The sequence below is a fragment of the Ziziphus jujuba genome, chromosome 1, assembly GCF_031755915.1.
Source record: "Ziziphus jujuba cultivar Dongzao chromosome 1, ASM3175591v1".
Classification (NCBI taxonomy): Eukaryota; Viridiplantae; Streptophyta; class Magnoliopsida; order Rosales; family Rhamnaceae; genus Ziziphus; species Ziziphus jujuba.
This window is the reverse complement of record NC_083379.1, coordinates 666,050-681,127: the sequence shown is the minus strand read 5'-3', so window position 1 is coordinate 681,127 and position 15,078 is coordinate 666,050. Positions and strand designations below refer to the sequence as shown.

The 15,078-nt window shown below is 30.9% G+C and overlaps 1 protein-coding gene and 1 long non-coding RNA gene across 3 annotated transcripts; both read right to left on the bottom strand.

Moving 5' to 3' along the window:
- Nucleotides 1–274: 274 nt before the first annotated feature.
- Nucleotides 275–3,014, bottom strand: LOC132800337 ((R)-mandelonitrile lyase 2-like). Its single transcript, XM_060813792.1, has 4 exons — nt 2,821–3,014; nt 1,501–2,166; nt 576–1,422; nt 275–478 (listed from the first exon to the last, which is right to left on the bottom strand). Exons 1-4 carry the CDS (start codon nt 2,906–2,908, stop codon nt 433–435), a joined length of 1,647 nt encoding a protein of 548 aa, XP_060669775.1. The 5' UTR covers nt 2,909–3,014; the 3' UTR covers nt 275–432.
- A 4,475-nt stretch (nt 3,015–7,489) lies between these two features.
- On the bottom strand, nt 7,490–12,754 carry LOC132800342 (uncharacterized). 2 transcript variants are annotated; one of them, XR_009635377.1, is made up of 3 exons: nt 8,762–11,865; nt 7,827–8,691; nt 7,490–7,719 (listed from the first exon to the last, which is right to left on the bottom strand). It is a non-coding gene; the product is annotated as an uncharacterized LOC132800342 (long non-coding RNA). The 2 variants fall into 2 exon arrangements; XR_009635376.1 differs by having other exon boundaries at nt 7,827–12,754.
- Nucleotides 12,755–15,078: the final 2,324 nt, after the last annotated feature.

Genomic DNA, 15,078 nt, shown 5'->3' with positions numbered 1-15,078 from the left:
TCATTTGAACTTTTATCGAGATTTTTTTCCCTTTCTCATTTGTATATACTTTAAACGGCGTAGCATGTATATTTTTTTTTTTTTTTTCCATTCTCATTTGAAATCCAATTTCAACTAAAGAGCCACTATTATATATCATTTATTGAAGAAATAATTAGATAGAGAAATAAGGGGGAAAAAAAATGAAAGTTCAAAAAGAAGTGATCAAAGTGTTTCTAGACAAAACATGATGAGAAAAATTTCTGTTGTTATGGAATGGAGCTTGAAGCAAGTGAAACAGAGCACAAGTCTTATATATTAATTAAATGTAGATACAACAAAGATTTATAATACATATGCTCAACCACCACCATGACTTATTGAACATACTCATCACACATGGAAGTGGTCGTTTTACAAGTTTGTTATTCCTGATCACAATATTTTACATATCTATTTTGCTGCTCTTCGTTGCTGCAGAATCTTAAGCCCAATATACCTGCCCAAAATACAAACAACCAAGTAAAAGCCAATTGGTTACAATTAATTTGAGAGATTAATATAACTTTTCTAATTAATTTAAAAAGAAAACTAACCGGCCTATCATCATAAGGGTGGCTTGAGGATTGGTCCCTGGTGAGGCATTGAATGTGGATCCATCAACCACACGGAGTGAATTTGTCCCTTTGACCCTGTAATCACCATCCACCACCTTTCCCACCAAGCAACCACCGTGGTAATGCCAAAACGTTGTCACCGTGCTTCGACAAAATGTCCCCATTGATGCATCATCAGATTGGTTCTTTGGCAAAGATGGTCCTAAAAACTTGAAACCTTCTGCACCCTCCAAATCTTCAAACTTTAGTTCTTCCAAGGACACTGTCTCCAGCAAATCACCAACCTTCCTCATTCCTTTAACACAACGAGCAAGGTCCACCGTTTCAGAAAAGTAGTTGAACCTCACAGCCGGGCTAACTTTCACCTTGGCCGATGACAGCAACCGAAGGGAACCGGTCGACTGAGGTCCCGTGAACTTCTCGACAATGGTTGCCACAGTCAATTGTAAAGGAGAAGTGGACTTTGGAAAGAGGCCAAAAGGTTGAGGAAATGAAAATGGCAAAGGGTAGGAGATGGCCTCTATAATATTGAACTCACTGGTAATTCCTACAACCTGTACAACTGATGGGTCCAATGCATATGGGGCTACAATGTTGATGTTATTACGAGGATTGTCAGCCATGAAATTTCCTACATCAGGATTTGAGTGAACAATTGGAATATGCAGAGAAGAAAGATGATGAACTGGACCAATTCCACTGAGAAGGAGAAGTTGAGGACTCCCAATTGCCCCTGCACTCAGTATCACCTCTCCCTTTTCTCTTATTAATGCCCGATGAGTCTTCCCTTTCGAATCAGTATATATGACTCCACTTGCAGACAAACCTGCGTATTGAGTTTGTTAATAGAAAAACACAAAGAGAGACAGATTTCATCAAACAATAATGTTCTAGTAGTACTCACGTGATGCATTATTGGAAGAGCTGAAGATGATTCTTTCCACATAGGCCTCAACTGCAACTCTCAGATTCTTCAGTACTGCTCTGTTGAGAAGCTCCACAGCTCCATGTCTCCTTCCTTGGTTATCGAAGGTAGAACCCGAAGTTTTGGTTCCTACCAAGTGTTTAAGGCTGAATCCATTGTCAGGACCAACTCCAGCTTGAAGCAAAGCTTTTCTGAAAATAGATTGAAAAGCAGACAAATTGGAGCGGAACACAATAGTGTCTTCCACCCACTGGTATGACTTCTCGACCAAATCCATGTCCCAGTCAATGCCTGATTCATTGTAGAATTGGTCATCCGCTCTGGAGAAAAATCCCACATTGATCATGCTACTACCGCCGAGGATCCTTCCTCTTGCATTTGGAACTCCATCTTCTGAAGTGAACCGCTGAGCTGGTGTCTTTCCATCGTCTTCCTGCAATAGATTAGCTAATAAGCCATTTGCGCTTAACACATTTGGGTATGAAACTGGGGCACTGCCTCTTTCAAGGACAAGAACAGAGTATTTTTCTGATAAAGTTGCAGCCAATGGGCACCCTGCTGTGCCTCCTCCCACTATTATATAGTCGTATGACTCTTCTAATGGTAGATCGGTAGCATTTTGTACAGATTTCATGTAACTAAAATCTGCAAAATATGAAGACAAATGAGAAATTTCGAACAAAATTGGTATTTCATTTGAAATAACATCCAGAAAAAGATGTTCTGTTTCATATACATATTGAATTGCTCTTAAAAGTCCCAAAGTTTGCTGCAATTTAGGATTTTAGTCGCATATAATTTACAGTTATGTAATTTACTGGAATTGCATTTTCCAACTTTTTTCTTTTTCTTCTAAGAGAGACGAGTGAAGAGTAATAAAAATAATAAATAAATAAATAAATGAACAGTGACTTTATTCATGACATGAAAATGTTAAACTAACGCGTTTAATTGGTTCATTAAAAAAAAATAAAAATAAAAAGTAACCAATTTTAGATTTTACTGTTTTTTGGTTAAAAATATGTAAATAGAAAATATAACACGAAAAATTAATACTTGTTTTTTTCTTCGTTTTTCTTTTGTACTCATTTTCAGTTGCAAGGAAGTAATTCATTTTTATTAGCTCAATGGAAATGTCTTTATTGTGGCCGCGGTGCCAATAGTTCGAAACACAATTATACCTTAATAATTTATTTTATAAAAAGCTAATTATTTACCAATCCAACATTAAGAGATGTACAAATAAAGATATGATTCAGCATAAAAGTAATAAAAATTACAGGGTTATATACTACATACCGTGATCAGATGAAGTGGCCAATGCGAGAACCTCCAAATGAGGATGCAAAATATATGAAAGCATAATCAAAAACAAAGCTGTAGCCATTTTCAATGTCTCTATGGTAACTTTGAACTAAAAGCGGAAGGTGTTTTTGATAATTTATAGACTGATCAATGGTGCTTTTGAAAAAAAATTGTTTTGTTTTTTCTGTTTTTCTTTTTATTTTTTATTCCTCCCTTCCTCTGTCTTCTTTTAGTCCTTTATAATTATATAAAATAAGCATGCAAGAATAGCTTGAATATTTTGCAAATAATTATAGAAAATAATGTATGTGTATATATATATATATATATAGGAAATATTCACTGAACCAAAGTATTTAACAAATAACTACATTGAATGAATGCATATTGGAAAGTTATAGATAATTATGCCTTATACACCAATAAAACTATTAATTCAATGATCAAAATGATATTTATAAAAAATCTTTTTGCACATATAAAAACTGATTCTATATATATATATATATATATATATATATATTTATAAAAAAATCTTTGTGTACATATAAAAACGGATTCTCTCTCTCTCTCTCTCTCTATATATATATATATATATAATCATGCAAAAAGTCCAACATTTGCTCCGTTGGCTTAATCTTGCCAATTAAACCATGTTCTTCGTATAAATTATATCTTACTTGGGCTGGGGCTGCTAAATAAGAAACATTTTTTAATTTCTTAGACAAGACTGTCAGCCTCCACTAGCTATATACTATCTGAAATAAAAGATACATGATTTCTCGAGATCCAACTTCTTCCATCAAAAGGAAAATCATGATGTGAGTTCCCAAGGCGTTTACCAAAATCATAATATTATTTATTTGACAAAAAAATTAAAAAAAAAATTCAACTAACATTCGAGAAGATAATATATTTATATATTTAAATATATAAAAATAATATAATAAAAAATTTATTAAAGGAGATAATGAAAAATAACATTTACAATTATTAAATCTGTATAATTTTCTAAATCTAACTATTGTAAATAATTGTCATTCACAATCTTTCTCAATAAATCCCCTTTATATATCAATTTTTATTTTAAAACAATTTGTATGACAAAATCGATCAACTCACCTATCATCTCTACCACCATACACGCATTATAGGATTAAAATATGTATACGCAACGTTATATCGAGAGAAATAATGGAGCGCGAAATACAATCTTTATTGATGGATTTTCACATAAATGCAATGCAATGCAATCATTGATGATAAAATATCACAACATTTTATCTGCGAAGACAAAATCCGTTACAGATTTTGGCATACAATGGATTCTCAATTATTTTTACAAGACAATGCATGTGTAGCAACAATATTTCATCATCGTTTGTCTTCGAAGACAGTATTTGAAAATGAAACACATTTAACTGGCCTTCGTGATTCTTTGTCTCTCATTCCAGTATTTCTAGCTTTTCAACACTGCTACTGTTTAATTTTTTATATAGTCTTCAAATAAAAGGAGCCAATTTGTTTTGAAAATGTTATTCATCATTATTGGCAATAATCTTCAATAATGCTTTTCACTTCGCCATATGTGTTTTTGTTTATGCATTTTTCTAAATCAAATTCCAGTTACACTGTAAATTACCACACAAGCTGTAATTATCAATAAATGCCCAATGGGATTAGCTTCTAACATTGATTAGTATGAAACAATACAGGATTCAGATTTTCAGTTCTTATTCTTATCTACTATTTATATGATCCTCTCTTAATTTAAAAACATTAAAAAAAAAAAAAAACTAGGGGGGGGGGGGGGGGGAATAATTGCTTTTCAAGTTTAGATGAACAGAAAAATTATGGTAGAAGGTCTCCATCCAACTCTACATTATTAGAATTTAGAAGTACTAATAGAGTTGGTCAAGCACCGGCTCAATATGGCCATTCTTGAGAATCTTAATTATTCTTTGCTGTTAGAAGAGGGGCCCGGCTCATTACTCTTTTACTTACCACTGTATTTTTTTTATTTTTTTTTTCTTTGGGGTAATATACTAACTGCTGTCTCTGGTCTTATTTGTTAATACAAAATTAATGTTTTACTTCAAAAAATAGTACATTGCTAATTGTATTGTTTGACTTTGACAATGAACATCCACAAAAGTCAAGCCAGATAGTCAATTCTAAGGTATTGCATACATTGCATACCTACTTCTACTGTACAAATCGAGCACTTTTAAATCCCTTGTCGATTTTAATTCAATTTAGTTATGTGACTGATTATGTTAACAACATGTTTTGTGTCGTTATTAACCAACCAAAAAAAAAAAAAAAGCATGCTTTGTGTTGTTAGTGACAATTACACCTAAACTAATTATGACATACAATATATATATATATATATGTATATATTTAATTTGGAGAGCTAGTACTGTAGTTCATTATCAAAAGTTTCTTATCAGTTGATGACTTATAATATTTCGATTACCAAACAAGTAGTTACTTAAAAAATTAATATTGGTATATTAATATTTTGAATAGTTCTAGAAAATAAGTAATGCGGTTGACAGTTTGTTCTATATTTATGATTTATTTCTTTAATGCTATGGATTAATGTACATATTTGTTTTAAATAAATACAAACAATAAAATAATTTTTATACATATCTAAATTTCAAAAATATATGTGATAGAGTTAGGTTCACATTAGATAGACCTAATGGTTTTAGTATTAGGTTTTTTTATTGTTAGATTTTAAATCACATTGAAAGCTAAAATTTAAATTTTAATCATTGATCAAATATGGATTTAGTGATATACCAATGAAAATCTCATTTGAGCAAAGTAAACTTTGGAAAGACTCAAATAACTATAAATAAATTTTTTTTAATATTAGTCATTGAAGCGATCTACGGACTGAAAAATAAAATATTTATGGTAAAACCATCAAGTCGATCTAATACGAGCATGGTTGCATTGTATATATATATAGAAATATTTTCTTGAAAACTATCTCCAAACTTAATTTAATAAATATACTGATGTGTATACTAAAAATATCACCCATATGATCCCAAATATATTTTATCTTAGATATTAACATATATAATATAATATAAAAATATATATATAATCAGAGTCAAATCAAGTTTTAATATTAGAACTAACGTCAAAACTTATTTTTTCAACTTTTGAATCATATTAAAGGTTGAAATTTAAAATTATATTTATTAATTACTGGATCCCAACAAGGTTTACTCTTCCAAAATATTATTTTAGTATGTCACTAAACTTATATTTGATTACTTTTACATTTTAAATCATAATCTTTGATGTAATCAAAGGAAAATCTTATGTTAAAATTATTAGGTAGTCCTAATGTAAGTCTAACTCTCTCTAAATATATATGTATATATGTGTATATATATATATATATATTTATATATATTGTAAAGATTAACATGTAAAACCAAATAAATTAGACAATATAAGTTTCTTTTTGTTGTCCACACTATCATATCTCCTAGAATAAATTGAAAGATAGTCACTTGAATATCACTTCTATATGTGTGTGTGTGTGTAAATATATATATTTGACAAATAAATAACTATAAAATTATAGGATTTATTTTAATATAAAAAGGTTAAATTTATTTCCAACCAAAACAAAAAAAGGTCAAATATGTTTTCAACCATAATAGTATGGACCATGGAGCATATACTCCAAAAACATATACAAATTAAAACACAATAAATTCAGGTTTTATTTCAATAAATAAATAAAAAGACGACTATTTCTTTGACATTATGTTTTAAATCTATATATGGAATAACTAACTGGTTACAAGTTAATGACCAAAAAAATGGAGCATATACTGCAGGAATATATATATATTTATATATATATATATATATTAAAATACAATAAAGTGAGTTTTTTTTTTTTTTTTGGGGGGGGGGGGATCAATAAAGTCAGGTTTTACTTCAATAAAATAAATAAATATACAAAAAGATGACTATTTCAAATATTATTTTTAAAATCTATTATATGTTAATGACCAAAAAAAAAAAATGTGGTTACTAGTCCTCATTCAATTTTGTGTTTGTCTTTTACATTTGTATCTTAAAACCAACTTATCTTGAATCTGGTGAGCTTGACTTATGGACTTTTTCAGGCGTTTCCAGGTCATGAATCCATTCCAGCAGTCTTGGTTCTAGGATTTGTTCGTGCAATCTAGATTCCAAGCCCTTTTTGAGGGTTCTCAGTTTTTGGACCTTTTCAAATGTTCCCAAATCTAAAGTCCGTTTAGGCGATCCTAAGACCCGACCCATTAATTAAGGATCGTTATATATCTTTCATAAAATTTCACTATTAATATGTAATATCTTTAATTAAAAAAATTAAACATAATCATTAAGGTCTATTTGGACCTAAGATGCACTTAACTCGTTTAAGATTTAAGATAAAAGAACAAACATAAGTCATTGACCAAAAAATATACTAATAGAAATCATTTATTAAGGAGATAATTAGATAAATAAATAAGAAAAAAATAGTTAAAACTTCAAAAATAGGTGACCAAATAGTTAAATTCTGTTGACCAAAAAAACAAGTGTAATTCTGAGAACAAATCATGCTGATATAAAATTTCTGATATAACGAAGACTGAGCTTGCAGCAAGTGAAGCATATCACAACCTAGTCTTATAGATTAATTAAATGTAGACACAACAAAGAATTACAAAACAAACTCATCACACATGGAAACGGTCGTTTAACAAATTTATTATTCCTCGATTTATTTTACTATTTCGAATTCATTGAAAACATGATATTGATCACAATGTCGTATCCACATACTTTGCTGCTTTTCTTTCCTGCAGAATCTTAAGCCCAACGTACCTGCTCAAAATACACACATCCAAGTAAAAAAAAACATTAAGGCAATTGGTTATAATTAATTAATTTGTAAAATTAATATTAGTTTCTAATCTAAAATGAAAACTAACCGGCCTATCATCATAACAGTGGCCTGCGGATTGGTCCCCGGTGAGGCATTGACTGTGGATCCATCTACCACACGAAGTGAATTTGTACCCTTCACCAGATAATCACCATCTACCACTTTTCACACCAAGCATCCACCATGGAAATGCCAGAAGTTCGGCATCGTGCTTCGACAAAACGTCACCATTGATGCATCATCAGACTGATTCTTCGGCAAAGGTGGTCATAAAAACTTGAAATCTTCTGTACCCTCCAAATCCTGAAACTTTAGTCGTTCCAGGAACTTGAAACTTTAGTTGTTCCAGGAACTTTTTCTTCAGCAAATCACCAACCTCCCTCGTTCCTTTAACACAACGAGCAAGGTCCACTGCTTCAGAAAAGAAGTTGAACCGTAAAGCTTCACTTTGGCGGATGACAGCAACTGGAGGGAAGCGGTGGACTTAGATCCGGAGAACTTCTGAACAATGTTTTCCAAACTGAATTGTAAAGGAGAAGTGGAGTTTGGAGTTTGGAAACAGGCCAAAAGCTTGAGGAAAAGAAAATGGCAAATTGAGGGACATAGCCTCTGCAATATTGAAGTCACTGGTACTTCCTACCACCTGTGCAGTTGATGAGTCCAATGCAAATGGACCTACAATGTTGATGTTATTACGAGGATTGTCGGCCATAAAATTTCCCACGTCAGGATTTGAGTAAACAATCGGTATATGCAGTGAAGAAAGATGATGAACTGGTCCAACTCCGCGGAGAAGAAGAAGTTGGAGGCTCCCAATTGGCCCCGCACTCAGTACCACCTCACATGTCTTATAAATGCCCGATGAGTCCTGCCTTTCGTATCAATATATATGACTCCAGTTGCAGAAAAACCTGCGTTTGAGTTTGTTAATGGCAGAACAGAGGAAAACACAGAGACATAGATTTCATCAAATAATATTACACTAGTCACGTGGTGCATTGGAAGAGAAGATGATTTTTTTCCACGTCTCTTTCAAATAATATGAGCAGGGGCACTGCCTCTTTCAAGAACAAGAAACAGATATTTTTCTGATAGGCCAATGGGCACCCTGCTGTGCCTCCTCCTACTTGTATATAGTCGTATATGTCTTCTAATGGTGAATCAGTAGCATTATGTACGGATGTCATGCGACTAAAATCTGCAAAACATTAAGAGAAGAGGTCAAAATTTGAAGAAAGTTAATATTTGGTTTAAAGTAACATCCAGTAAAAGCTGTTTCACATAAGTATTGGATTGCTCTTAAAAGTCAAGAAGTATATGTAGCAGTTTAGGATTTGGGTCGTATATAATCTAGTTATGTTGTTTATTTGATTTGCATTTTCCACTTTCCTTCTACCAAGGGTTAAAGAGATCAGGGAAAGACTAATAAATAAATAAATAAAACAGAGACATTATATGGAAAATACCAAATTAAGCATTGATGCAGACATGACATGAGAATGTTCATCGTATGTAATAAAACTAACTCATTTAATTGCTTCGGCTAAGGTCATTTTGAGAGTTTATAACCTGGTTCCTTTTTTTCTTTTTTTTCTTTTTTTTTTCTTTTTTTGTACAGTAGATTATAACAAGTTAAATAATGAAAATTTAAAAAAAAATTAAAAAAAAAAACAACTTATTTTGGATGTTACGGTGTACGGTTAAGAATATGTAAACTGAAAATATAACATAGAAAACTAGGAATTTCTTCTCTTCCTTTTTCTTTTATATTAATTTTTAGTCCCATGTAAATAATTCAGTTTTTTTTCTTTTCAAGATCAATGAAAATATTACTTTAGAGCATAATTGGATATGTTTTTGAAGCTTTAATAAGTGCTTTCAAGAACCAAAAACAATATATATTTGTGATTATGTTTGACAAAAAACTAAAAAGTATTTTTTTGAACAACAAAAACAAAAAAAACAAAAAGAAAAAAAAAAAAGGCACTAAAGTTGCTTTTAAAAGATGGTACTTCTTCAAATACATGTTGTCAAGATTTAAAAATATAGATATTAAATACATTAATTAAAATATTAAAAATAAATTTAGAAGTACTTTTCATTGTACATAGTGAAACATTTTATTACTTATTTTATAAAACACTTATTAACAAAAACAAGACTTCCAAAGATATGTAAGCGAGAATAATCAGCGGGCTTATCAATCCACATCTCCATCTGTGTTTTCAGAACAATTGTGATCGATGGTGACTGATTGATCACATAGCAGGCGGTTTTAACTGCTTCTATCCAAAATGACTTGGCCATCCCTGCCGTTCTCAACATCACTCTTGTCTGTTCCAACAAGATTCTATTCATCTGCTCTATTACTCCATTTTACTGTGGAGTGTACACCACAACTGCCTCTTGATACCTTCTTATTGACAGAGTGTAACATCCCACATCGGTTGGAAAGGGGAACGAAGCATACCATATAAGTGGGTGTGGATACCTTTCCCTTGCGAGGCCTTTTCCTGTGACCCACCGTTGTATTGAGGTCAGGAAGAGCAAAACCGTGCGGGCCCTTGCCAAAGCGGACAATATCGCATGCGGGTGGTCTGGACTGTTACACAAAGGCTATCAAATTCTTCACCAGTATATTCTCCTCCATTTTCCATTCTCAAACACTTGATCTTCTTTTCAGATACAAGTTTCAACCTCGCTTTGAATATTTTGAAAACTGAAAATACATCTGCTTTCCTTTTGATTGGATACACCCAACATCTCCTGGAGTAATCAATAAAAGATACAAAATATCTTGCACCTCCTAGGGACAGAACTGGTGCTTGCCAAAAAAAGAGTAGATCAACTCTAAGATAGCTTTGCTTCTAGCATTAGAACTGCTAAATTTTAATCTGTGCTGCTTACTAATAACACAATGCTCACAAAATGGTAATGAAAAATTTTTGAGCCTTGAAAGAAGCTTTTGTTCAGTAAGAATCTTCAGACCTCATTCCAACGTATGGCCAAGGTTACGGTGCCACATTATCGTTGCTTCTTTTGCAGAGCTTGCCGACGCTATAGATGCTTCTCCTTCTTGTTATGTTTCTCCTTTAAACATGTACAGATTTACAGCTATCTTTTCCGCTTTCATCACCACAAGCACGCCTTTAATTATATTCATGATCCCATCTTGAATATGGGTTTTGCAACCATTATTATCTAATTGTTCCAAAGACAATAGATTTTTCTTTAAGAGTGTCCCATATTTCTTTTGCCTTCTTTTTTTCTGCCACGTTTAACAAAACTTCATCGGCTAGTGCTAGGTGCAGATTAGCAATAGCATTGCCATCCATCTCATTCCACTTGTTGTCATCGACGATCTCCGTGGGCCTTTCTTCAATTGCCACCAAGCAGTTATCTTTTCTTAAAACTGCTTTCATTCTCATTTACCATAATGAGAAATTATTCCCATTGAATTTTATTTTTTTTCGTACTTCACCGCCATTGTTGCAGATACCTACGAACCAGGCTCTGATACCACTGTTAGGAAATTGTGTTGTATGGCACACAATTACAGCTAAAGTCGAAATTATAAAAATGAGAAATTTGCATGTAAAATACTCAAATAAAAATACACACAAATAATTGGCAATTGTAGAAAGATTTCATTATAGCAAAAGAATATAAGTAATAATTTCTCTTTAAAATAAGAAGAGCATAATTGACAATACCCTATATCTTATAATAGGAGAAAACACACTCTCTTTACAAAGGAAAGAAACACATATTTAGGAAAGACTTTTTTTCTCTCTCTAATACTCTTATTTTCTCCCTTTCTATTTCTCACAAAGGAAAGACACGAATATTTAGGAGAAACCTTTTCTTCATTATCTCTCTAATATTCTCCTACTCTCTCTTTGCTTCTCATGCCAAGAAATGTAATACAAAGGAAAGACACAAATATTTAGGAAAGACCATTTCTAACTCTCTCTCTTTAATATTCTCCTTCTTTCTCTCTGTTTCTCACACCAATAATAGATTTGGCTTCTACATGAGAATGAATTGAGCCCTTCTTCAAAATGGGATGATTTTCAAATGAGAAGATGTGCATATTTATAGATGCATATGGGTAGTAAAGTTTAAATTGAAATTGAATTCTTCTTAGGTAGAGTTCAACTTGAATTTGAATTCTCTTTCGGTGGAATTCAAATTGAAATTAAATTCTCCTAAGTTAGTAGAGTTCAAATTGAATTTGTCCTCTATCTTGCTACCTTTCTACTTCAATCAACAAAAGTGGCTTTACCGCCACAAGGTTAAAATTCAGGAGTACAAATTTTAACTCACACTTGACTCAATAAGCTTATCTCTCTACTTTTTATGCTTTTCCTCTCTAAGGTGGCTGAGATGCGAAGGTTATCCAATAAATATGGCTAGAATAAGGGAGAGGAATAAGGAGAAGAAGATTAAGTAGAAGATTTCAAAAGTCCTCAAATGAAGGAGGAGTCCCCTTTATATAGGATTTCAAACTCTTTTTTAATCTCACTTTTTATTCATCATGTTGCTTGATACACTTAATACAAAAAAAGTAAACAGTTTGAAAAAGTGCATTTGTTCCTTAAATGGCATCTAGAGTTAATAAGCTAAGGATTTGAATCTAGTCCCAAATTATGTAAGATCATCTCTGGAGATATCCTGAACTCTTTTGATTTTATAGAAGGACCAGCAAATCCTTTCTTTTACATTTCCTTTTGGTGACAGATGGAAAAGGACTTCTTGGGAAAATGTGTGTGTGTGAGAGTGAGAGAGAGAGAGAGAGAGAGAGAGAGAGAGAGAGAGGGAGGAGCTATTGGTTAAAGACGATGTGATAGTTTTCTTGCAAAAGACAACTTCTTTCTACGTACATACTTTTTTTGTGCAAAGGAAAAGCATATTTTTTCTTCTACAAGGATTATCTCATTTTCCCATTCACTTATATGGATATATATATATATATACATACATATACAGGATAATTTTATGGTCAAAACCATCTGTATGCAGATAAAAAAAAAAAAAAAAGACGGTTCTTAGAAAAGCTTTTGTCTTTTTCCTGTCTATGTAAGAGAAAAGCCGTCTTTTCTCTTGATCCGCATATGGACGTTCCTGATCATAGAAGGATCTTCTATATATATATTTACATAATTCAAATTCTAAATATAAATATATATATATATATATATATATATATATATATATATATATTCCATATATAAAATATATAAAACGAAAGGTCAAAATACATACATACATACATATATATGTATGTACACATGGTGAATGAGTGAGCAAAATAAATGGTTCTTTGAGTTGGCTAAGGAGTTTTGAAATAGACAAATGAGCTCTTCTGTTTAAGTCAAAAAAGGTGAGCTAGAAAGAAATATAAATGGCAATGCTGCTTAGGAAATTTTGATTTATCTAAGATTATAGATTAAAATATTACTTATTAATTTAATATAAATTATTTTATTATTATTATGTTAAGAACCCTCAAGTGGATTAACTTTTTATTAAATCATCTAAATTAAATCCACATTGTATAGTTTGTGCCGGCTAATTAATCTCCAACCAAAAATCCCAATAATATCTTTGAATTATCCTTTGTATAAAAATAAAGTTATTTAACTAAAATATGTATTTTAGATTCAATGGATCCATCAGGTTCTTTATATTAAATTGGATATCAACAATAAACAATACTATTGGCAATAAGCAATACAAAAATGATGCGTAATAGAAAAACTCTCATTATTTTTGTTTTTCTCTCATTAAAATCCTGAATTTTTAGAAAATAATTTATAAAACTTATATATATAAAGGTTTGAAAGCAATATGGTTATAGGCTGCAGACACTAACAACCTAAAATTTCATTATCATGTTAGATTTTCTTTTAGCCAAACAATCACTTAAATGGGTTCTACTACTTACAAGCTAATTTGAAGATCTACAACTATTATTACTAGTCACAGTCCTGACCAACGGATTACTTTGTTTCTAAAGGATAAATCTAACAATAATCACTTTGATAAGACATTTGTATGTTTAATGAGCTGTCCCTTTGTCTGACAAAGCTATGGATACTGTATGTTCTTCATAATAAATAAATATGGATCCATTCTAAATATAAATCGATATGGTTAAAAAAAAAAAAAATTGCTTGTTCAAAGTATTATGATTCTTCGAGCTCTGAAATCAACAATGCTTAGCAGACAAATTTGAAAAATATATACATATTTTATGATAATCTAAAATTTTCATTTGAGACAAAAGAAATACAAATGTGTATTATATATATATATATATATATATATTATACTTTTTGGCAATTCAGAAAGAATTATAAATTTTAAGTTTTGGGAAGGAGAGGACGATTCTCTTCCTTTGACTTAACAGGGCGGCAAAGTAGGCAAAATTGTTAATTTGGCAAAAATTGCTACTTTACCTTTAAGTTTATTTGGCAACATTGCTAATCTTTTTTTTTTTTTTCTTTTTTGAATAATTTATATGTAAAAACTTGTTTAATAGTAAAAAAATATATTATAATACTGATAAGAAACTTCCTAGATTTGACAATGTATAATGTTGATCTTATTATTCATATTTACAATTTTTCATTTAAATACAATCTGTTCAGTCTTTGTTTTAAAATATTTAAATGCAAACTCATTTATTAAATTTTCTTATAAACCATAACACGACTAATTACAAAATTTATTTAAAAATATAAAATATTATAACAAAATAATTTAAATAGAAATAATCAAAATACAAAATCATACTTAATCAATGATTAGTAACAAAAAATAATTATATTTGCAAAATTAAATATTAAATAGATGAATTAAAATATAACATAATAGGCTAGAGTAGTATTATCAAATAATAAATATTTGATAAATATAATATATATTTAAAAAGTGCCGTTTATAACATATTAATCCCGTTAACTAATGTGTTATGAACCCATACCGTTAAGGAACACAAAAATTGATAATATCGTGTAAATTTCTATTATGTTATCATTGTGTCATGTAGAATTTTTCTAAATTTACTTTAGTTCACCTTCCCCCACACCCCCCAAACCAAAACCCGAACACACCCCACCCACCCCCTCCGGCGGCGCCAAAAAAAAAAAAGAAAAAAAAAACACTAATAACAAAATTTTGATAATATTTATTGAATTAGCTCTAAAATTTCAAAATACATATATATGGTATGTCATAATCATAAATTCAGGTGTAGAATTTAGCAACTGTTGATGGAGAGATTTGACCTGCGC